Source organism: Wyeomyia smithii, chromosome 1 (assembly GCF_029784165.1).
Source record: "Wyeomyia smithii strain HCP4-BCI-WySm-NY-G18 chromosome 1, ASM2978416v1, whole genome shotgun sequence".
Lineage (NCBI taxonomy): Eukaryota > Metazoa > Arthropoda > Insecta > Diptera > Culicidae > Wyeomyia > Wyeomyia smithii.
Window position 1 is genome coordinate 161,733,887 of NC_073694.1, and position 26,272 is coordinate 161,760,158.

At 39.6% G+C, this 26,272-nt stretch overlaps 1 protein-coding gene across 3 annotated transcripts in view; it reads right to left on the minus strand.

Moving 5' to 3' along the window:
- LOC129728938 (uncharacterized protein DDB_G0283357-like) overlaps window positions 1–26,272 on the minus strand; it is a 280,035-nt gene that overhangs the window by 89,054 nt on the left and 164,709 nt on the right. For all 3 annotated transcript variants that reach the window (XM_055687428.1, XM_055687416.1, XM_055687421.1), the window contains one exon: window positions 7,287–7,509. In XM_055687428.1, the coding sequence (XP_055543403.1) occupies window positions 7,287–7,359 (73 nt within the window). In that variant the 5' untranslated portion in view covers window positions 7,360–7,509. The remainder of the gene's footprint in view (window positions 1–7,286; window positions 7,510–26,272) is intronic.

The window sequence follows — 26,272 nt, forward strand, 5'->3', positions numbered from 1 at the left end:
TCATTCGATGTGTATGATCACAATTCGACGATACTATGCATAACCAGCGGAATATACGGAACTAATCTGATTTTATTTTTTAAGACTATAAATAAATAAAAGGTAAAATAAAAGAATTTTAATCTAAACATATAAAAATTCAGCTCTGTCTGTCTGTCTGATTCATATAGGCTTGGAAACTACCGAACAAATCGGCGTGAAATTTTGTATATAAGGGTTTTAGGGGCCGGGAAAGGTGACCGAGATAGTTCGAGACCCCTCCCCCTTCTGCAAGTGAGGGGTCCCATACAAATGAAACACAAATTTCTGCACATCTAGAGAACTAACCAAGTAAATAGTACCAAATTTGGCATGTGGATGTTTTTAGAAGTAACAAATATGTCCATGTTGATTAGACGCCCTTCCCTCTTCTGGAAGGGAGGGGTCCCATACAAATGAAACACAAACTTCTGCGCATCTCGAAAACTAACCAAGCAAATGGAACCAAATTTGGCAAGTGGACGTTTTTAGGAGTAAAAAATATGTCCATGTTGATTCGACGTTCCTCCCTCTTCTGGAAGGGAGGGGTCCCATACAAATGAAACACAAATTTCTGCACATCTAGAGAACTAACCAAGTAAATAGAACCAAATTTGGTAGGTGGATGTTTTTAGAGGTAAAAAATATATCCATAATGGTTTGACACCCCTCCCTCTTCTACAAGAGAGGGGTCCAATACAAATGAAATATGAATTTCGCACAGCTCGAGAACCAATCAACCAAATACAACCAAATTTGGTATGTGAATGTTTTTAGAGGTAACAAGTATGACCATGGTGATTCGACTCCTCTCCCTCTTCTGTGAGCGAGAGGTTCATAACAAATGAAACACAAATTTACGCACATCTCGAGGACTAACCAACTAAATGGAACCAAATTTGGCAGGTGATTGTTTTTAGGGGTAACAAATATAATGGTTTGACACCCCTCTCTCTTCTATAAGGGAGGGGTCCCATACAAATGAAACTCAAATTACGCACAGCTCGAGAACCAATCAAGCAAATTTAACCAAATTTGGCAGGTGAATGTTTTTAGGTGTAACAAAAACATGTCCATAATGTTTCGACACCCTTCCTTCTTCTGGCATGTCTCCAAATACCATTTCGAAATCCAAGATGGCGACTTCCCGTTTCTGAAAAATAGCGGCAAATGACCTAATACCACCCAACATGGGTGTTTCCGGAATTGTTATGATGCACTGAAGCCACAAATCGACCTCAGACAACATTTCGAATTGGAATATAGCGACTTCCGGTGTCTGGAAAACGGCCGAAAATGATCAAATACAACCCAATATGAGTGTTTTTTTAACCAGATTGACGCTCAGAGGCCAGAAATTGTTTACAAATGCCATTTTGAAAATCAAGATGGCGACTTCCGGTTTCTGAAAACAGCGGCAAATGACCGAATACCACCCAATATGGGTATTTTTAGGATTGTTATGATACACTGAAGCCACAAATCGACCTCAAATAACAATTTGAATTGTAAGATGGCGACTTCCGTTGTCTGGGAAACAGCCGCAAATGACCAATACCACCCAATATGAATGTTTCTTCAACCAGATTGTCACTCAGAGGCCAAAAATTGTCTCCTAATGCCATTTGAAAACCAAGATGGCGACTTCCGGCTTCTGGAAAACAGCGGCAAATGACCAAATAAATACCACCCAATATGGGTATTTCCGGGATTGTTATGACGCACTGAAGCCACAAATCGACCTCAGACAACATTTTGAATTGTGAGATGGCGACTTTCGGTCTCTGGAAAACAACCTAAAATGATCAAATACCACTCAATATGAGCGTATCTTTAACCAGATTGACCCACGAAGGCCCGACATTGTTCCCAAATGCCATTTTTAAATCCAAGATGGCGACTTCCGGTGTCCGGAAAACAGCCTAAAGTGACCAAATACCACCCAATATGAGTATCTCTGGAACGAGAATGAAGCTGAAAATTGACCTCAGACACCATTATGAATTGTGAGATGGCAACTTCCGGTTTCTAAAAAACAGCCAAAAATGGCCGATTTCCATACAATATGAGTATCTTCGGATCCAGAATGATACACAGAAGCTAGAATCGACCATCGACACCATTTTAAATTCGAAGATGGTGACATCCGGTTTCTGGAAAACAGCCGAAAATGACCAAATAACACCCAATATGGGTGTTTCTTAAACCAGAATGACGCTCAGGGGCCAGAAATTGTCTTCAAATGCCGTTTTTATATCCAATATGGCGAGTTACGGTTCCTGAAAAATAGCCCAAAGTGACCAAATACCACCCAATATGAGTATCACCGGATCCAAAATGATTCAAGAAGCTATAAATTGACCTTAGACAACAGTTTGAATTGAAAAATGACAACTTCTGGGAAACAGCCGAAAATAACCGAATACTACTTCATATGGATATGTCCGTAATCGAAATGATGTAAAGAACCAATTGACCCTGGAAACCATTTTGAATTAGAAGATGACCACTTTCAGTTTCTGGAAAACAACGAAACTAACTGAAATGCACCCAATATATATCCGGAATAGAGGTCATGTACAAATGCCAAAAGTTGAGGATGTTGCCATTCCGATAAAACCAATCATTTCTAAACGATATAATCCAATCGCAAGGAATTAATAAATTTGAAATGTTTAAAATTATTAAATTAAACATTAAAATTGGCGGGACGAAGTTTGCCGGGCCAGCTAGTTAAAAATAAAAATTCAGAGTCCGAACGGTTTGTTTGATTGATTGAATAGAACATACACTAACAATAGTAAAACAGTTTTATTCAAGACAAAAACAAAACAGAAATACTACACCCAACGCAAACGGGGAACATTTTATTACTTTAGGGCAATTTTTTATTACTAATTGTGTCTTATGACTGCGCATTATACACAATTAGTAACAACTAAAAAGTAACAAAAATTATGACGGCCACACGCTTGTATGTGTTTCTGCAGGAGAACATACAGCCAAGCACCGCACTGCATGTGTTAGCAAGACTTCACTCGCTACATTTGTATTGATGCAAAGATCTGGTTTATTTTTGTCCCTTTCATCCATTCATAATCAGAATCTAAACCGTCAACCTCAATTGTCTAATTAGAAACACTTTCGTTTCGTCCCCCAGTGTTTACTTGAAATGGAAATATGTAATACTGTCTGACCAGAGCTGCCGAAGTTGCGAATATTGTTCTGGATGGGCACAAGTTTTGTATTTTCAAACAGGTCCAAATAAGTTTCCATGAACCAACGATTTTGTGCTGTAGGTAGCTTGCAAGAAAGCGAATGTTTTTGTTTTTCTCTAACGCAGTTTACAGATCGTGATGTCATTTTAAGGCGCATTTGAAGTCTTTAAAATCATCAACGTTTGCTCACTCTATGACGGGGAAAATGCTGCTTGGCAGCTCTTGTCATATTTTTTCGCTACTCGTATGCATACAACGAGCGAACTAATACACGCACACCGGATGAATTGGAGATAGAAGAAACTTGAAAGGCCTCTGCCAGGCTGAACGCCAACACGATCGATGGGGCGAGATTTCTGCCGAAGGTTAATGAACAGTTTTACTTACGGCTGTTTATTTACCGACGGCAAGAATCTCGCCCGATCGCTCGCGTTGGCATTCAGCCTGGCAGAGGCCTAACATGTGCAACATATGCGACGGTGTGTGATTTTTTTTTTCACTTGAAAGGGAGCATTTTGCGATAGAAAAAAATTTGCATGTGGTTGAAACGACCATTATTAGATAGTCGTTCTCCCGTAACACGTGCTAAATATATGACAGTATGTGTTGTTACTTGACTGGGGAAGAATTTTATTGCCTTTTAAGTAATAGGTTTGTTACCCAAAAGGTAATTTTGCGCTATTGCTTCTAAAGTAATAAGGAATAGTTTTGCGTGTATATACACTGTTTTCAGAAGTAATTTTGTATATAAAAAAATTCAAAAGTTTAGTTCGGAAATCCTCCGCTAAAGACGCTGCAAAATTTTAACGTTTCAGTTTTGCACTTTGGAGAAATGGTGCCTTTAGCAAAGTTGTAGATATTTCTGTCACAGAAAACATTGTCGAAAACTCTTTTCCTATAACTTCTCTTGTTTTGACGATATATATCATTTAATATCAGACTGGCCCCTAAAGTTTGAATCATTTGACATATTTTGTTACATTATTTGACAATTACTCAGTCTTTGTAGAAGCTATTTTTCTTGGATCTATCACAAAGTTGTGTGTTTCGATGATGTTAAAATATATGCTGAACACTGTGTATTCTAAATATTACCGTTTTCTAGATATCTAAAAAATATAAAAAAAAATTAAAAATATAAAATAAAACTTTATGTCTCCAAAACAGAAAAAATTGGAAGACAAAATTCTTGCGAAAGATTTTTGTGATAACATTGTCTACAACTCCACTAAACACACATTTTTACTTTTATTTATTTGAAATATTTTTTTTATTTTTTGTTGTATTATTATAAGAAATTAAAAATATTTCTTTTAATTTTTACTTCTTCCTTCTGTTCTAAGAACCAATGTTGGAATGTTTATTGATCACCTAGTGCGAAAATTACTATTTTTGAACGCCTCCCCTTTGTATAGAGATCTTCATAATTTTCCGTATGGCTTGCAACGCCCGTAGTAATGGAAATCATACGAAAATAACCTGGCACAGCTGAGATGAAGTTGGATCAGAGTAGGAAAGCTTCATTAGTAGTAAGTCACGATAGACAGATGTGAGTTTTAAAACAGCTGAAGAGGTTGTACATAAAACACGACCGCAATGTTTACGTACAATTACGACAGCCTGTCTCATGTCAATTCTTTTCTGGTGGTAAGTTAAGAATACAGTCGATTGTGATAATTGAATTTGATAATATAAAGTGTGAAATTTCAGTCCTCTTTCTCTTTCAACTTTATTTTGTTTTTATGACTGGTAACTGAATTTAGAAAATACTCATATTACTATTTCACGTAAAATGGAAGACACAATCTTGGATTTCAAATTAACTTCAACACAGTTCAAAGTATATTTGCGGACTCTGGTCATCAAATTGATTGCGAGAATATCCATATTGGGTGATATTTTGTTGTTCACGTAGATTTCCAAAAAGCGGAAGTTACAATCATGGATTTCAAAATATCGTCTGATGTTTATTTACGGTTCTGGGCATTACTCGATTTCGGAAATACCCGTATTAAGTGGTATTTATTCATTTTATACTGTTTCCAAGGAACCGGAAGACGTCATCTTGGATTTCAAAATGAATGAAGTTGATTTTCGGCCGCTGAGCATCATCTCTATTCCGAAAATATTCATATTAGGTGCTATTCGACCATTTTAGTCAGTTTTCCCAAACCTGGAAGCCACAATCCTGTAATTCCAAATGACGTCTAGGGTCGATTTCCAGGTACTTGATATCATGCAGGTTCTAAAAATACCCATGATGGATGATATTTGGTCTTGTTTTCAGCTCTGATTGGTCGGAATTCACGTTCAAAACAATGCTCTAAATTTTACAATGGTACAATAGCTAACAACACGACATTACAATTTTCCGCATTTCGATGGATGCATTGCTAATTTTCCAATAGATTGCTGGAGTAATAGAGAAAATCTGTTGAAAACTGACTGAGGCATTTAAAAGTGCACAATTTTCGTGACGCTCCCGATGTTTCTTTGTTTCAATGTTGCCGTAAGATGTAATTCTACGTCAAAAAACAATTAAGCAAATCGAGACCTGAATAAATAAATTTACAGCTTTCACACAACACCGGGAGAAAGCAAATGAACACATTTTGTATCAAAAATTAGTCGAATTTAAGCTGCTTAGGTATTCGAATCTCGATTGTGTCGGCTGTGCACTAACAATCAAGAATGACGGAGAACAAATAATTCAATTTATTTCTGATGTTTAGTTCTTTCAAAGGCCGAATTAAATTGTGACTTTTATAATTAACCCGACTTGTTCGATTCATGTACTAATTGAGTTCCCCTGGATAAATTTTTAATCAAACAAAATGTACAAAATGGGCGACTCGAATCGGCACACTCCAGACCGCACACGTATTTACAAACACTTAATCTCCATTCCATACAGGAAACAGACAGCCAGGATTTATAGCCCCCTCCGAAGTCATAAGTTTTACACAAGGGGGTTTCGTTCGGTGGTACTTACACGCGTGAATTATGCGCCACTTTTCCGAATCCGGTAATAGCAGCTGTCGGCAAAACTTACGAAATAGGCGATAGAAAAAACTTTCCCCGAAAACGAACCTAGAGTAATTGTCTTCCAGGCAGAGGAGACGAAAAACAGACAGGCACAACTTTGGTGCCCTCACCCGAGCAGCCAAGCCCGGCTCTCCATTTCAGTGATTTCTGTTCCCAGCCGCATATAAATATTCTTACTTTTATTTGTGATCCCGTCGCCCCTCAGCAGCGCCGGTAACGTGAGCTGGCAGAAGACAATTTAATTAATTTCATTTCAATTAGCTTCCGGTGCGAGTGGAGAGGACATTTTCGGGGGCCTGCTGCTGTCGGCACTGGCGGCGTTCGGTACGGTTGGCACCCCGGTTTGAACTATGCTGATTCCATTAGTCTAAGTGGCTCCACAGTTCTAACGATCTATCTTTGCGTAGAACTGCGGATATCCGGACCTTGCACCGGCCGGGTGCTGCACGGGGATTGCGCTTTGGGCACCACGAAGCACGAGCTGCACTGCGATGAAAACGCTTTATCTTCACTCAGTTTTATAATTGCATTTGGGCAAAAGTTTACGGTACTTAGAGGCTGTTGTCACACTATACTTGCATGTAACCGGTTTTGGTCACTGCGAAATTCGGTTCAAGAAAATCTTTTTAGTTCTAGGTTGGAATTGATGCTTTGACAAATTGCGAAGTTCCGTATGCCGCAATGGGAATTCTCTATTAGTAGCAGAAAAGGTCAAAACGATGAATTAGTAAAAAAAAAACTTGTGATAAAGTGACAGTTGTGGAAAATTTTTCGCTTATCCCAATTAAGAGTGTCATGTGAGTTTTCTACCGTTCTAAATTATCCCAGCCGACCTCTCGAAGAGTGTGGTGCTAAACTTTACAACATTTAGCCCAATTTGCGGAAAACGGACAGCCTTTTAGAGCCCGTTGGCTAACTCTGCTCGAGCTCCACTCGATTAGCCACGAAGTTTTCCCTCCGTAACTTCGATAGACCGGGAGGCTGGAAAATCACCATGTTAATTACCTTCGATATTGGTCGGTAGCAGCGCCCATGTGCCGAGAAGGACTAACGCCCACTTTAGATGTGGGTTAGCCATAACTTTTCAACTGCCTGTCTGTGCGTTGGTTTCCGTGGCGTTGCTACGTTACGGGACGAGTTCCACAGGAGGACGGCGAGATGGATGGTTGGGCGGTTGAAGTTTTCCTCCGAATTTAATTCAACGTGTTGAAAACAAGTGTGGTGCTTCCTGTGAAGAAAGTGAAATACGGAGAAAATGATGTCAGTTTGATTTACCACTTGCAGGAAAGTTGGGTTTGCGGCAAGCATTAGCGATTCGTCGGAACAATTACGCAAACGATGGAATAATTACCCGCGAGGATTTCTACACTTTCATCGTAATTTTTCAAGGAAATACTTCACATTTCACCAAGTTGTGCAGATGTGAAAATTTACCCAGGAAAATTATTAACTAATATGAAATAGATACGCGGTGCGAGGGAAAGGCAGAGAGACAAAGACAGAGTGCACCCCAACAGCCTGGAGGGAAGTTCAAGTTTTCCGTTCTCGCTTGAAAACAGTCGGTAATTGGATTCTGCGGCAAGATTGGAAAAGTTTCTCTGCCATAACGTAACTGCCGTCGTGGATAATGATTCTGTTGCTGTGCTGATGATCTTCTTTTCCGATGGATCATCGGTTTTTGGATTGGTGGCCCGAAAGAGACATATTTTATTTTCAATGCGGGCGGCGTACAAGTTAATTTGTCGAAAATAGCATTTTTTGCTGAAAAAACCAGCGAACAATAAATTTCATAAATCAAACATACAACCATTGGAAACCAGTATCACTTGATATCTAAGCTTTTCAAGTAAAAATATACTAAGGTATACAAACAATTTTAGAGCCAGAATGGATAGTTTGATCGCTGTAACGTCTTTGGCAAAGTTGCAGATATTTTCTTTATTTTTTATTATTTCCCAAAAAAAATCTAGAACAAATAATTGTTGAATACTCTTCCTTAAAGTGGCTCTAACTTCAACTGTATATCACTTAGATCAATTCTATAAATTTCATTCGAAAGGTGAGAAAATTTACTACTTGGGGTTTGACCAGACTTCGTTTTATTTATCTTGTTCTTAAAGAGAAAACAATTTTCGCCCCTCTTAAAAACTGTGAGCTTACATTTATATGCATCACACTATCTGCGGTGGAGAGAGCGCAAAACAATATTATCTATGCCGAATAAACGCTCCTAATTTGACAAAGTAGAAGCCCGTCTCCCAGTGAAACTTCTGTAAATAGCTCATCCTCACACGCAGGATAAGTGAATTGCTCAGCGAACGTCTGAGAATTTCATTACTGTTCTCATCGCTTGGGGTGCGACAAATACAGTATAAAATCGAACGTTCTGCAGAATACGCACTCATGATGGGTTCTGAATTTTCCAGTAATATTAAATTGAAAATATGTTAGGATGGCTCCAGCGTGAACCTACTTATTTTGTTCTTTGGCCAACTTTAGTAACTAAGAAGCTAACGAAAACTACTCCCTCTTAAACTGAGAGAGAGAACAATTGTTTACCCCTCGCACGCGACGATTGTGAGTGAAAATTATCTCTGCGACTGAAAAACTCTACGACTGAATGTGGTTAGCTCTGTGTGAGAGAAAGTCTAGTTCTCCAAAACGTTTGACAGGTAGAGAAGGAAAATTGAGCAAAAATCAAGAGAATGGATAAAGTCTGGGAGAATTGGTGTCAAAGAACGAACTGTAGAGCGACTTGAAACGTAGCATACCGAATATGATCTACCACGAACAATCCAGATCCAGAAAGGCGATTGAAAACGGACAACGATTTTTGGAAACTCGGTACCTACTTGGAATGTGAAGACTCTATTCGAACGAGCATGCACTGAATAATGATAAATCCGATGACGAAAAGGAGGAGATCTATGATCTATGACAAGACAAGAAGACTTCTTCCACTCCGGAGGAAGATTATACTCGACTACAAACGATAATTATAATGGCCTGAGGCCTATCAATTTCGCTGCAGCCGTAAGCATGGATACCTGTAGCACTTATTTTGCATGCCGGAATATTCGTAAGTACACTTGGATGGACCAAACTGGGGTGGCCCGCTCTCAGATCGACAATGTTAAGACCAAACACTGCCGCTTCCACCTCTCTGGGAAGAGGCAGTCATCCAGGCACCTCTGCGTGACTACCCGAAACAGCCCGGGGGCGTTTTAATCGCCAGCCTGATTGCCAGGTTAAGGATTCCATCCGGTCCCGGTGCCTTGCTCACCTTTTAGGAGTTGGCGATTACGATAAGTTCCTCATTCGTAACTCTAACCTCTCCCTCGATCTCGACACGGTTGTCGTTGCTCACGGATTGCATGTTCGGCAAATTGGTCGACCATCCCTGGTCTGTGGCTGAGATACTGCAACGTCGGACATGAGACTCGACTATCGGAGGCCAAGGGCTGGGCTCGTAGCGTGGGAAGAGGTCCCCGATGATACGATCCAGCATTGCTGGTGATCGCTCTGCAGGTGCCAGTGCGCCTTTGGTCTTGGCCATTACGATCCTATAGGCGTAACCTCGCGGGTTCGTATTGGCACTTGCTCATAGCCTATCAAAGCAGGCCCTCTTGCTCGCCTTGATCTTGCAGAACCGAATGCTGAGCGACGCTCAATCCTCTGTTAGTCTGTTCGCGTACGCTGCATCCTCCATCTTGCGCGGAGGCACGCACTGCGGAGGTCCGCTTTCGCAACAGTCTACCAGTAAACCGGTGGCTTCCCATTCCTAGGTTGGCGAGTCCTAGGCATGGTGGTGTCGCATGCCCGCGATAGTATGGCAACCAGTTGGACAGCACTCGGGCGAAGTCAACTGCCTCCATCGTACTCTCCTCTCATTGCCTCTCCGAATACCTCGGCATCGAAATGCGATGTCCTCCAGCCGCGGACGGTGTGAGTGTTGACTCTACCCGTCACTTGCTGCCTCGCGTTGTTTTACACACTATAGCAAACCGACTGTTGGTCGCTATTGGTGTGGCCATCGTCTACCCTCTAGCTCGAGATCAGTCCTGGGCTGGAGAACGTCACATCGATGATCGACTCCGCACCATTTCTGCTATATGCTCCAACAGGATCTGACCTCTCTGGTTCGTAGAGCGACTTCCCCACTCAACAGCACAAGCGATGAAGTCACTCGTCACCACTAACGGCACTAGGCCCGTTAGCTCCATGGATAACTGGTCGACCATCTGAGTGAACCTTTCGGTAGACCAACGTGGCGGAGTATAGCAATTGCAGTAGATCACTCCCTTCACCTTGGCAACCGCGTACCCTTCGTTTGAGGTTGAAACAACCTCCTGAACCGGGAACCCGCTCGTCGTCCATACGGGCGCCATACTGGACTTATTCGCAACCCAGTTACTGTTTCCGGGAGGGATGCGGTAGGGGTCCGATATGATGGCGATATCCGACAGCGACTCAGTGACCGCTTGATATAGTAACTACTGTAGCTACTGTACGCGTAGCAGTGGTTCAGTTGCGTTACCCTTATGCCCGTGGTTTCGCAGCCGGCTTACCGGTTGGGCTCCCGGGGCCTCCCATAAAGTGTTTGGGATCCCGTTTTCCGGAGCATACCATGCATTTGGGAGACTCCCCGCAATCCTTCCTAGAGGTAGGAAGCGCTTATGTTCTTCGCATCCAATCGGAGCTCAAGAACTATCGCACTTCCGCTTTTAAATCCTCGAGCTGGGTTTCGCTCCTCATTTTCTTCAAAACTTCAGAGTACTTCGACCCGTCAGTCTTGAGTATGAGAGCGTCCCCCCCTGCTCCTCACCTTTTTGGCCTTTGGTGAACGTTTTGTCGCCACTCCATCTTGGTGCTTTTTACTGTCCTTGCTGTCCTGGCCTTAAAACCTATTGGTATGCTAGCTTGCGAGGCTAGCTCCACCAACTGCATCTTAACGTTATCGGAGGTCACTTTCCCCTGTGGTCCCCATGGTTCTGTGGTTAGCGATGTCGGTCGGCTAGCTCTCCCACACACGGTTGTGATGTCGGGTTCGATTCTCGATTAGGTTGAGGATCTTTTCGAGCTGGAAATTTTCTCGACTCAGCACTGGGGCACGGTGTATCGTTGTACTTATCCTACAACATGCAAAATGTGCCAAATACAATATCGATAACGAATTCTCTCAACTAATCTAGTTGATCGAGACCATTATTAGCCCACCAGCCTAGCCCCTGGGGACTGCCTCGGTTGCTTACCGACCTGCCCCGTAGAGCAGCTTGCGGCAAATGCTGGCATGGGAGCATCGGTCTGAACTTGACCTGTGCGCCGACCATATCATCGGCGGCGGTGGCGTAGAAAACATTCTACCTCGGCAGCGATCGGCGCGCCGGCGTGACGCCGTTGGTTATTCTCGGCGGCGGCGGCGGCGTGTACCGGCGTAACACTAATTACCACTTTAAAAATATTGCGTATAATGTGTACACTCTCATGTTCGGTTTTTTAATTCAAAATAAATAGTTAAAGATATGTTCATCCGGGTTGACAGGATGTCAAAAAAGAAATAAGAATGGTTAAGAAACAAGTAAACAAACAGTTTAACAACGAGCAAAAAAATGATTATCGGCGCGATAAAAATTTACTCGGCGGCGCGCCGACTCAAAACCATCGGCGGCGGCGGCGTGCGTAAAAGTGTCGGCGGCGGCGGCGCGGCGTGGCGGCGCACAAGACTAGTCTGAACCAGCTTTGATTCAGTTGCCCTCCAAGTCCCCACCTCCTTTTCGGAGTCTTTTACCCGAGCTACAAGTGCGGCGTACTCCTTTTGAGCTTCGTTGATGGGAGCCCGAAGCAGGAGGAGGCCCTGTTTCAGATCCTTGGGCATATTGCATCTGTTCGCCGCGAACTCGATGATAGCATCGAGCTGTTCGGAAAGCGCTGCCACCCTAGGTCGCTTAGCCCTGCACTTTCCGATGGTCTTGATTAGCAAGGGACCATCGTGTGCAATATCCGGTGTGGAAACTGGCGTTTTAGCCTTTCCGTCACCGGGTTTCGCTGCATCCGTTTCGGCCTTTTTCTGTGGAGACCGCTGGATGCCACCTCGTGCGAATGGATTTGGTAGTCCCTCAACACCCGTCACTTGTTTCTTATTTGAATTCATTTTCGTTAATTGAGTCCCTCTTCCAGTAGCTATTCTTGTTAAGAATGGAGTAGCCGCCTTTGCCGAAGCAATGAGGTCATGACTAGGGTAGGTCGCCTATAGCGCCTTCTGAGCAACTATGTCACCCCCGACCGGCGTAAGTCAGCCAAGTTGCGTCCAGTTGCCGTATTTGGGAACTTACTGGAATGGACCCCAATGGACGGGTTAGTGCATTTGAATGGTGGTAACGGTACTACTCGCTCCGTCGGAGAGGCTTCCGGGTACTTGTGGCTTTTGCGAGTAGTCTACTGCCCAGTATCCGACCCTCACCACCCCTAGGCGATCTCCCGCTGCTGGTCCGGGACTGTTAGGTACTGTCAGTGGTCAGTATTGCATGACCTCGGTGATCGTCACGCGCTGACCCGTGGTGGCGTACAGCTCTGCCATCGTTGGATGTGTGCTGTCGACTAGGATACTCGCTTAATAGGTGTCGTAGGCAACTGAAGGATAGCAACCCAAGAACGAGTGAGATGGTGACGTTTTCTGGATTCGGAACCGGATCGATAATCGGTCTTTCGCCGCAAAAGTAAAGTAAATGGGGTAATCGTTAAAATTCTACAAATTTTGGAAGTAAATCTATTTGCTTCTCAATTTTGTCAAGTGGTTGAAAGTTTTAAGTTAAAAATATGGTAAAATTTGACGATAAATTGATCAAAAGGCGTGATGAGATGAATATAGGAGCGATTACCCTATAACCTAAATAAATAACCGTAATCGTAAATTTTCAAATAAACATGTGAGGGAACATTCAATTATTACGTAACGCTTGAAGGAAGGGTTATGGAATCTTTGCCTCTCAGTAATGAAGGTAAGAAAAACGAAATGGAATATATTTTTGATATTGGTGAGCAGAATGGATATAACAAAAGAACCATACAAGCCATTTATGAAAAAAAGTAGGAGGGTGGTATTCAAGACACGACCGCATGACGTTGGACTACGGTATTCTTATATTCCATTAAAACAAATAATAGAGAGAATTGCAACTCTAGTATTTGCTGCAATTTTATCTAACAGTGCATTTCTGGATGCTGAGACGTTAAAACGTTATAAATAATAATATATACTAAAAGAATGGATATCTTTTATTTAATCGCTGTCATTTCATACATATTCGAATCAACCCTTTGTTTGCTGCACTACCAAGACAATCATTTAATTGAGCGAATTGGTAAAATTTTCCTATCTAAGCAAAAAGCAAACTTTACGAAACTATCTGAAATTGGAGCCCAGAACGATTCAACCGAAAATTTTAAATTTGAAAATTGTTTGACATTTAATCGATAAAACTTATGCTAGGTTAGTTCCAGCCCAGCATATAACTTCATGTATTTGAAAAAAAAAACGTTTGGTTCAATAACTCAATATAGCAAGAGCTCAATCACACGTTTTTCGGTAGTTGTTATCAAGGTTTGGGCGAGTGACAGGAAAATATCTTAACTTCTTCAGTTGTGATTTAGAGCATTTCTAATTGTTTTGTTATTTTTCACGATAGCGACAAGTTTGTTTCTTTCTCTGTGTGCGAGAAACAAAATCAAAACCGCGCACCGAGAAACAAAAACGAAAATTTAATGAATGCTCATTGAGAAAACTTGCAACTCTTTTTACCAATAATTTATGATACTCAAAAGAACCCGTTTTGATCTAAATCAAATTTCTAGTAAATAAGTGTTGATCATTCATAGGTAGTAATTTTTCCTCGATGAATAAAGACTGGCTGAAGAAGTTAAAATCGCTGCTGTAAAATCAAATTCACAACTGTGTTCGTTAAGACGTTTTAATATTTTCAATGATAATAATAATCTTCGATAAACTCCCGCTATAGTTATTCACACACATGCTATAACTATCTAAACACACGTTAAAACTATTCATACACACGCTGTAGCTATAGCTATCCATACACACGCTATTCCTTTCCATACATTCGATACAACTATCTATACACACGCATAAGCTATCCAACCATGTGCTATTACTATTCATACATACGCTATAACTAATCATTACACACGCAGCAGCTATCCACACAATCTATAACTATCCGTACACACGCTGAAGATATACACGCAATAGCCATAATATGCTACACATGCTGTGTCTTACACACGCTATAGCTAGCCATACACACGCAACAGCGCCATCCCTATCATCGCAAATGTCATAGCAATACAGATGCACATACGCTATATGTGCACACTGCACACACACTAAATGGCGGTAGCTTTCCTAGTGGCGGTGCTGGCTCGTGCAGTTTCTGGCTGTTTTCACCAACGATATCTGAATTGGATTACCGCTGGTGGGGTCCAACTCAGATCGAAGGAGAACCGAACTGAATGAAGAAATGCAGCTTCCCACTACCTCCGCCGCTGCTGCCTGATACCACCGCTCTGGTTCTGCTGCAGCTCAGTTTGGCCGCTGGAATCAGCCACCGCTGCTGATTATACAAGACCGGCCTGATGGCCTTTCACTTGTTAACTGACGACTGCTATGAGACGACACAGGCTATTATATAGCCCAAAGCAAAAATCCATCCGCGAGCAAACAAGAAGCGAGCTTGTGATTGGTTGAATGTGCACGACTTTTAACACAACTTTTAACTAGTTTAGTATCGAAAACATATTTAAATTATTATATGTCAATCTTGCGCAATATTTCCCCTATCAATCAAGCCATTTGGGTTTAGAATCTGTTCAGTGGTAATGATAAAAGAAGCATTTTAAAACGGTGTTGAAACACCTGTTGCAGCTACCGAAAGCGAGCTCGTTATTGGTTGAAAGCTGTGAGACTGTTTACAAAGTCAGATCGGTTGTATCCGTTTGTGTCGACTGTGCTTGTGAAGAGAGGTGGTGATTGGTTGCTCGGTATGATTTGGACAATCGATGTGATTTATCAATTTTTCAATAGTGTATCTCGAACAATAGGTTATTTTTGTTACATAAATTCAACCGTAAAAGAATTTCTGATCGGTTGATGCCAAAACCTCGAAATTCTGAAAAGAAATGACTGATGTATAAGCGCTCAAAACCTGACCACATTTCCCTGGTTTTCCCCGGTTGAATTACTAGATTTTCAAATTCAGGTGCCTAACTTCGATATAGACGTTAGTCCAACGTCAAAAGAAAAGAATCCAACATAGGAAATCTCACACAACACTCACTCCGCTAACAGAAGATCGGAAAAGAGTAGTGGTTGAATATAACGTCAGTTTCACTCGTCAACTTCGTAAAAAATTTAGAAAATTTGGTATCGATATTATCTACAGTAGTAGAAATAATCAAATAAAAACAAAATTGGGGTCTACTAAAGACACTATTGACAAATTACATAGGGCGGGTGTTTATAAAGTTGCATGTCCACATTGTGATAAAGTTTACATTGGCCAAACAAAAAGAAATTTAGACATCCGGTTTAAGGAACATACTTCAGAACTTGTAAAGGCTACGAAAGACTCAGAAAAAGGAATAACTCACCATTTCAGATCCAAAATAGCCGAACATATATTTCATGAAGATCACGCTATGACTACCGACAACATTAGTCTAGTTCGATCAGTAACATCCCCTTGGAAATTAGATGTCGCAGAAAGTTTAGAAATTTTCAAAAAAAAACCAGCTACCCTCCTTAACAGAGATCAGGGTAATCTTGGCTTCTTAAATTTCACTATACTTTTTATCGACTGTTAGTTTACTCAGGGGAGTTTCTTTCGGCTTCGCAGTCTTACTCAGGGGAGTTTCTTTCGGCTTCGCGTGTTTAAAGACTGCGAAGCCGAAAGAAACTCCCCTTTTTAAATTTCTACCGAAAACTCCCCGACAAGGTATGGATCACCAGGCCGCACATTTCTCTACCTAACTCAAGTTGTTTACATTTTCTGAGTTAAAATTTGCCCCAGTCGTTTACCTAATTAGGTATAAAATTCTTGGGGTTTCGCTATTTTCTCCACAGTCCAAATAAGCACTGACGAAGGCACTATGTCAGTGCCGAAATACGCATTTGCAAGTGAAGTGAAGTGAAAAGTGATAGAATTAAATAGTGAAAGTGAAAAAAAAGTGAAAAGTGTAGTACCTCAGTTTAATTTTTGGGAATAAGTTGAAAAAAAAATGGTAACACTGTTGCAAAAGAAGGAAAGATTATTTTTTATTTCTTAATCTGAAATTCACATATGGGGTTGTTCTATGGGTAAAGAGTCAACAGACATTTTAAAAAAAAAATGAGGTTGTTCGATGTAAATTTATTAATTTGAAACTATTTTTGTAAAAATGTAATATCTCGATATTGACTCATTTTACCTAGAAGTGATAGATGTTTTATACGTAAAATTTACCGACAAACACGATGAAACTATAAAATTTGAAAAAAAATGGTTATATTTGCCGGAACATGCAAATTAAATTTGAAAAAGTAATAATAATATATCTGGCAACACTTCCAGTCAAAAATTATATTTTTTCTGGACTCCTTAGTTTCTTTTCTTCAATAATTTCCTACAAGTCTCATGTCCAAAGACTCTAAAAAAAGGTTTTGAACTGAAACGTGGTATTCTGAAACAAAAAGGGGGTTCCACAGAGCGGTGTATATTCCAGTCGGTACCAAAATTGTTTTTTTTTTTGAAGAAATACTAGATGAATAATTCCCCCAATATCGAGCAAAATCTGTTATGGTAGTGTCATAGTGGTATGAACGCATCGTATGGAATGAGCCTTATCATATTATTGGCATATACTAATTATTATACTTCACTTATTTACATATTCATAATTTTTTTTTCAATTTTCATTTGTCTTTAGTGGGGTGGCATGCGATGGAAAATGTAATGTTACTACTACTAAACGGATTTCAAACGCCAATTTCTTGATCGAAGGGCCAAGTTTTACCCAAACTTTTAGAGTATTAAGTTCCATATGTTTCAATCTCATCCCAACTGGTCTCGAGGTACGATGCTGGCCTAACAAGCCAGTCGTCTCATGTTCGAGTCCCGGCTCGTGAGAGAATGTTAGTGTCAATAGGATCGTAGCGCTAGCCCCGCAATTATTCTGTCTGTGAATAATAAAACAGAAGGTCGAGTTCCGATGCGGAATGTAGCACCAAGGCTTTGCTTTTTATTTCTTTAATAACAAACTAGTGAAAAAAAAAACCTAAATATCAATTGAAGAAGCAACAGTTAACGAATCGCGAGCTAACTTCTTGTTTGCGATGTTTATTTTAGACTCATTTTGTAAGTAGCTCCACTTATTTTTGGGTTGTGTCATTCCCCCGATTTCGCAAGACACAAAGATATTTTTGCTATATGCAGTACGAATGTATGCAAAACTGAACTTATTTCGTGTTGGTAAACAGTATCGTGTATTGTATCGTGTTGCGGCTTGGAAGTAGGACAGATATTTTTTTCTTGATGGATGCAAACAGATAGCAAGAGCTCAGCACTCTTAGCCACGCAAGAGTGTATCACGCTGTTGCATGTTGCATCCTCCGGCTGCGACTGAGGGATAATAAAATTATGTTCTGAGTTTGAAATGTTGCTGTCAAGTCCGCACCAACGTAATATCATACCTGGTCTTGTTTTGATTTTGTTATACATGGATTTTTATCGAGACGTGCAGTGTAAGTGGCTCCATTTTCTTTTCGATTTGCGTCTAAATTTATTTCGTCAATCAATGTAGACTACAATTCTAATGTATACGTTAATCTTAAGCTATCGAGTTCTAGCACGTAATGCGCTTTTTAATGCGTTCCGGGACATGGTAACGTCTATAATCTCGCAGTGTTTGTTGTATGCGTTCATGATGCTGTTAATTGGTCCATGTTTGGCGTACAGTGACCGGTAATTATTGTTAGTAAAAATATTGCGCGTTCTTAAAGGACGAGAAGGAGCATAAAAGTTAAGAGTTTCCAGCAGATTTGGTGAATTAACACGTTGTGAGATCATATCGTTTACAAAGGTAATCATGGTTGTTTCTCGTCGTTTCTTCAGAGTTTCGATATTAATAAGCATGCAGCGAGATTCGTAAGAAGGGAGAGGATATGATGCCCAATTGAGTTTTCTTAATACAAAAACCAGAAATTGTTTTTGGACTGATTCAATACGATTGATATGAACTTCTTGATATGGGGACCAAACTATACTGCAGTACTCTAATATTGATCGAACATAGCTCACAAAAAGAGTTTTTATTGTGTATGGGTCCTTGAAATGATAACTGGAACGTTTAATAAAACCAAGCATACTGTTGGCTTTGTTGATTATTGTGTTATAATGATTCACGAAAGTGAGTTTCGAATCGAGGATCACTCCTAAGTCTCTCATTTTGGTACATCTCTCTACAAGTTGTTGGCCTATGTAATAGTTCATGGTTTGCATTGAAAGTTTTCTTGTATATGATATGACATTACATTTCTTAATATTTATATCAAGTAAGCTTTTCAGACACCAAGTATAGAAGGTATTGATCTGCAACTGAAACAATTCGAGGTCAGACTGGTTTTTAATCTCCATATACAATTTCATATCGTCGGCATAGATTAAAATTTTGATCTGGTTAAGTAAAAGGGTTACATCATTAACGAAAAAAATGAATAGTAAGGGTCCTAAATGTGATCCTTGCGGAATTCCAGATGTTACCTTCACTGGATCAGAGAGATGGCCTTTGAAACGGACAAATTGTGTTCTGTTCGTCAAATAAGATTCAATCCATTTCACGAGTTGGTTATCTAGTCCAATGCGTTTTAGTTTGAAAATCAGTAATGTTATATCGACTCTATCGAAAGCTTTACTATAATCGGTATATAATGTTTCAACGTAATCACCTCTATCCATTGCAGCGAGTGTGAAATTAACGAATTCTAATAGATTAGTAGCTGTGGACCTTCCTTTGAAAAAACCATGTTGGTTGATTGTAATACTATTTTTCACCTGTTCGAAAATTCGGTTATTAACGATTGATTCAAATAGTTTCGGAATACAAGAGATGATTGCTATGCCGCGATAATTTTTTATATCAGAGCGTTTACCTGACTTAAAGATCGGGATGAGAAATGATTTTTTCCACATGGAAGGAAATTCACCTGTTTTGATTGAAAGATTGAAAAGCCAAAACAGTGGTTTTACAAAAGAAGAAGCAAATGTTTTAAGCATAGATGGTGGAATTCCATCTGGCCCAGCACCCTTAGTTGCATCTAGGGATTCTAATGATGTTAATATTTCTTGAACAGTTATATTTTGAACTGATACACTATTGGTACAATCAGGTAAATGCGTGAAGTAGTTAAAATCTCTATTTTCATCCGGGTTTTTGTAAACGGTCTGGAAAAATAAGCTGAGACTCGGTACTTTCGTTACCTTCAAAATGCATGCGTGATGGAAAATTATTAGTTTTCATTTTTTCCTTTGCAAAACGGTAAAACTGCTTTGGATCAGATTTGATATTACTTTCAACCCTAGAGTTATAATTCTCATAAGCTAATGAGATTTCTGCATCTAGTTCGCTGCATATGTTCTTGTATCGTTCCAGATTGGTCTCACATTTATGGTGTTTGTACATTTTATGGGCTTTCTGTTTTTTGTTTTTCAGGTTTTTGATCTGTTGCGTGTACCATACGGGATCTTTGAAACAAAAGTTAGTGCGTTTTTTCGTCCTAGGAACTGTATCATTTATAATTTCGTATAATAGAGAGAGAAACGTATTCGCGGCTTTTTCAATATCCTCTTTGCCTCGCAAAAGTGATTGCCAGTCGACTGCACTGAGTTTACGGTCGATTTCTGTTATATTAGCTTTTTTAAAGTCATACACATACTCAAATTCACTATCATTGGGACGTGATCTAGTGCTATCTATGTTCAATGAATACTCAATGGCTGTATGAAATTTCTCATTTTTCCATAGAGAGAGCTAAAATCTTCAGTGCAGTTTGTGAACAAGAGATATAAAAAACAGTTTAGTTCATTTCGTATTGCGTTTACTTGATATAATCCTAACTGACTGGTCGTGTCGAAAATTTGCTGTAGTGCCTCGTTATCTCCTACTATAGGAAGCAACAGTGATTCGTTATCGCAGTCCTTGATGAAGTCTGCATCTTTTTGATTGAAATCGCCGTATATATGAATTTTAATTTCCGGGTCAGAGTTACAAATTACTGAGTTGGCGGTTTCTAAAAATAATTCATAATATTGTTTTTTTGCAAATTGTGGAGGGAAGTATACTGATGCAAAAATGTGGCATTGACCGTTTAATACAGTTTTGACCCAAACATCGTCAAATTCTTTATACTTCATCGTTGGGACCAACTCTGCATCGAACTTTGTCTTGACGGCTACTAGTACACCGCCACCAGATTTTTTATCAGTTAACAAAAGATCACGACCGCTTCTGAATACTTGATAACTGTTTCCAAAAACCTCCTCACTCTTTATACTTTCAGACCAACTTGTTTCCGTTCCTATAATGATTGAATACATACAACCACTAATCTTTTTACTAAGAATATCAATTTTTTTTGAACTACTCATTCTGTTAAAATTCTGGCAATAGATTACAAACTCTTCAGAGCCACGTCTTGAATTACTCTCTTTCTCATCGAAAGGGGTCATTATTTCCGAAAAATCGGTCTATAAAATTTGTCGGCACTTTCCCTTGCGCGTTGCAGGGATTGAATCCTCTGGTTGTTCAAGTGTCTACTATAAGAATTAAGGTCTTCGGAAGCCGCTTGTTTCGGTACGCCGAATTCTTCATGTACCTCGAAGAAAAATTTCCTGAGCTCCTCCGCAGCTACTGGTAGTCCCTCTGATGCCAAAGTAATTTGTATGCTGGTTTTCGTCATACCGTCGTAGCAAACCGTTGGGTCTTTGTCATGCATGTACGCAAGGTAAAGACGTACAAGGTGCATAATTTTTGGATCTCGTAAACGCGCCTTCAGAAAACGCCCGTCTCCAACAGCTGATTGTTGTGTTAGGTTGACAACAGGAGGCCGCATGGGATCGAGCGACCACGATGTTGGGTGCGATTCTAATGTTGCTTTCGAAGTAGTGTTCTCATTTGGTGGCGATTCAATATTATGTTGGTTCTGGTTGTCTGAACGGTAAGGGTTTATGGTTTCACCCTTCCGGAAGTTGATGAAATTTGGAACTGCGAGGCCTGCTATAGGGTGGTCAATAGTTGATGGTGGTCTGGCAAATTTAACTTTGGCGGTTGCCAGTAATTGTTTATCCGATCCATTGACACGGATCTGGTCGTTTTGGTAAGTGTGTGTGAACTTGTGGTTGTTGTTGATATAGTTACTATTCGTTGTCTTGTTACTGTTGCTGTTGGTGGTATGGTTTCGATTGTTGTTGAAGTTTTTCGATTCAATATATTGTCGCCTCCTGCGTTTCCTGTTTCGTCTAGATTTTTCGGCAGCCTTTTCTTGGAGCCTACGAGTCCGTTGTCTAGCATCATAATCCGACCAGTCTGGCATCCAGCGCCATTTATTGCCCAAAAATCGCCATCCTGGCGAAGAATGGTCCGTTATGGGCTTCGTAGCTTTATTGTTAGCTGCCAAAGTTTGATTTAATTCTTCATGCAGTGACTTGTGTTGTTGTGATGCGCTAGTTTGATTAATTTGGAGACTGGTAATAGCTCCAGAGACAAATTTTACCTCAGTCGAGAATTTCACGAAGAGCAGAATCAGCATTAGACTGCGCTGAACCGGTTTCAATTGTAGCGAGTAGTTTGTTTATTGACCCTGTCGTTGAGTTTGTAGCTGCTGCTGCTGCTGCTGTCGCTGCTGACTTAGCCATCGCTTCAACAGCTGCTGAGGTGTCCGAATGTGTATCAAGAAGTGTTGACATTTTGTTTTTTATTTCTGCGGCACTGGCTTTGTTGCTGCTCGCGGCGTTGGTGATGGTAAGTTTAATTTCATTCAGGCTTTTTTCAATATGCTCCAGCAAGTTATCATGAGTCGCGCTGAGATTTTTATAATTTGAAAGCAGCTTATGGTTTACTTCAAGCGTCTTTCCGATATTTTCTGAGATGTTTCTGAGATGAGATGTCAGAGCCTTAAGATTTAGGTCGGTCACGAACTTTTCCTGGCAGTCCTGACATAGCGGCAGCATAAAAGTCCGCAGGATTTCATCGTGATTTCTTTGTGCACCTATGCACGCAGCATGAAATGTTCGGTTACAGATTCCGTGACAACGCCAGAGGTAGCGATTGTCACCTTGCGCACAGTTTACGATACCGCACTTCATTGCACTCGCGACGTTAACAAATGACCGTATCAAGTAAAAACAAATAAACTACTTTTGAATGCTTGCGCGCGTTCCACACGTCGTCGATTGGATGAAAAAAAAAAATGTTGAGGTACAAAAAAAAGTTAAGTAGTAAAAAAAAATGTATATATATATACTATAGTGCAGCACGCGCGTCCGAACTCGACGACGGTCCGTAAGGTAGTGATGTTATCAAGTGATGTTATTTTCCCAGTTTCGCAAGTCACAAAGAAATTTTATTCCGGATATAAAAGTAATGTACGGAAAATAAATCTCATTTATGGACAATCAGTGGAAAAATATTATTTATTTATTTATCGTATAACAAACGAATAAAGTTTTATAATAGCTCCTGCTGGAAAATTAAACATTTTCTACATTGCGAAAAAGGTTAAATATCTACCCGATTTTTTTAACAATTATATTATCATAAAACCTACTATTCCTAAATGATAGGTCGGTCAGACCAGACATTTCATTCAATAATATTACACGTTTTTCGACGAACCATGCAATATGTAAGATACTTTCCCAAAACCAAAACCCGCACCAAGTGATCCTCCCAGACCCGTGTGGTCAGCTCAATTCAATGCAAATTAGTTTTCCCACGCGCCGTACAGCGGCGGCGATATTGTTTCGCATCTTTTCCGGCGCGTGTCGCCTTTGGGCAGGGCAACATTTCAACAAAACGTATACCTATGTCGAACCTAATGTTGCCGCTGGCTGACTACAGAACGACAGCAGAAGCAACAAATGACGGTAACATGCGCGAGGAACTACGCTTTGTGCATCGGTACCTCCTTTTCTAATTTGAATAACCACATCAAAGCGTTCAGTATGCATTATTACCTGAGCTGGGCCGTAGCTTTCCTATTTTTCCGGTGAATGAAGAAAGCAGTTTTAAAGAGGGTGCCGTAAAAAGATAAGCTATTAGCTGATTGAAAATGACGCTCCTCACATCGTTAACCCCTGGTTACGTCAATGGCGTCCGCACCGGAGTGGCGGAAAACGGTATTAATTTCAACAGTTTCGCCTTAATCGCGTGCGTACTCTACCAGTCCTCTCGGTGGGTTAGGTACCAATGTTTTGCTTCTTAGCCCTTCAGGGGTTGCTGCTGCTCTGGCCGAAGCTTCACGACGTATCGATTACGATGGCACTAAACGGCGCGACGCTTGGTCGCTGTGTAGTGTGCATTGAATAGCATAACGCAGACGACACATGGCGCGGTATTTAAATTTATTTGATATTACCTGTTTAATCGACTACGCTTCATTACAATATAGGTAATTGAGTGATGCTTCGGTTTTAATCGAGCGATCGTGCTTGGCCCGCGGCACAGCCCGGGTTGACGTGTTGAAAGTCGTTAAGACGGCGACACTTGCCACTAGTTAATAACCACTTTGGGGCCGCTGTAGTGCGATCGCTCTTGTAATGGAAATGCGACAATGACAGACTAGGTAAAACCAGTATAGTGAGATTCGATTCCTAGCATTTTCTATTATCCAATTCCAGATGATCTAAATATATATCTGTTGTTTAATTACGTCCAGAAGCATGTTGTGGGTCCACTTCAACCGACCCTTCCGACTGTACCCTTTGCCTTCTATGACATGACAAATATAAATATGTGGTTTCTAAAACTTTTATAACGAGATTGTCAGGTCAGGCAAAATATTTGTGGCTCCTTGTTCCAATAAATAAACTATTGTTTTCTTCCGTGAGGTCATGACAATTTGATATCTTGAAGGTCAAACTATTTAGGAAAGTTTATGAAAACCTTCTTTCTCGATCAAATCTATATTCGCTGTTTGAAGTTACTTAACACTGATGACTGGAAAAAAGACGGGGTTTTGAAAATTAGAACTCTTTATAAATCTCGTTTAAGTTTTGTTTGCTTCATTTTACGCAAAATTATTTTAACTACAAATATTTAGTTTAAATTGATTGTTAACGAAAATCCGCTGTCGATGAATTATTTAGAAGCGTTTAGTCTTGAAATAAGAAGTATTTCGCGGGCGCAAGTTACATTTCAGTAGGTATGTGTTTTAGTCAGATAAAGCATCATCACATGACACCAAAAAAAAAACGTTCGCGAAAAACCACGCGGCTTCATTTGTACCCAAAAAAGAAACCCAACGAATCTGCCCCAGTGTCGTGCCATCGAAGTTTTTTTTTTAGATTCTCAGTTCCTTGGTATACAAAAATAACTGGATAGCAAACAGTTGATAGGTAGATCAAGAGCAGCGTTCCAAAACGTAAAGGCCGTATACAGATTTTGTTCCGGCATCATTCAAAGACTTCGTCCAATAGCCGATTACGGATTTTTACTTTTCTTTCACGTTGAATTCTATAGTACAAAATAAGTCGGTTTTATAATGGGTCGGCGTGCGACCAGATCGAACCAAGCGCCAAAAATATTATTTAGAGTAATCGCGGTTCAAAGTTTTGCCACCCCGTTTGTTTTCTGCAAGCTACTGCAGCAAATTTTTATTATAATATCATCATGAACTGTTCAAATAATTTCATTTTTTCATGAAAGATAGATCATTATTTTCACAACCATTGGTGTTAAAAACTCAATTTTGAAAAAAAAATGGCGCTTGGTTCGGTATGGTCGCACGCCGACCAGTTCTACTGGCCATAGATACATATTATAGTTCTTATCAGAGAATATAATTATGGCACCATAATGAAAGAAGGAACGAAAAATTCTGACTTGTTCGTTCAACAAACCATGAAACGAGCTAGGCTTCGTGTATTCGAGGTCCGGGAGGCAGCGAACCTGCGTGATCAGCAAAACACGAAGGCTAAATTTCGCGCAAGGAAACTGTACATATCGAGAGTGCCTATCGAAACCGATGTTTGTAATGATTTATGATTGTACTAGAATCAGAATTAATATTGTGTGTTCTGCCACAAATGGTGACATTTCAACGCTATTATATACATATATATATATATATATATATATATATATATATATATATATATATATATATATATATATATATATATATATATATATATATATATATATATATATATATATATATATATATATATAATATATATATATATATATATATATATATATATATATATATATATATATATATATATATATATATATATATATATATATATATATATATATATATATATATATATATATATATATATATATATATATATATATATATATATATATATATATATATATATATATATATATATATATATATATATATATATATATATATATATATATATATATATATATATATATATATATATATATATATATATATATATATATATATATATATATATATATATATATATATATATATATATATATATATTTATTAGCTTTTTTATATTTTTGAGATTGTTATTAGCTTCCGCAGTTAAATTAATGTAATTGTAGGAAAATTATATTGCAACCGTGGTAAGCAATTGATTACGATAAGCTAGTGAAGTATCGAAAAATTAAGGAATGGTTAGCTGACCCAGAGCTTTTTTTGTCGGAATTTGTTGATAATTTGGCTTGACATATTTTCA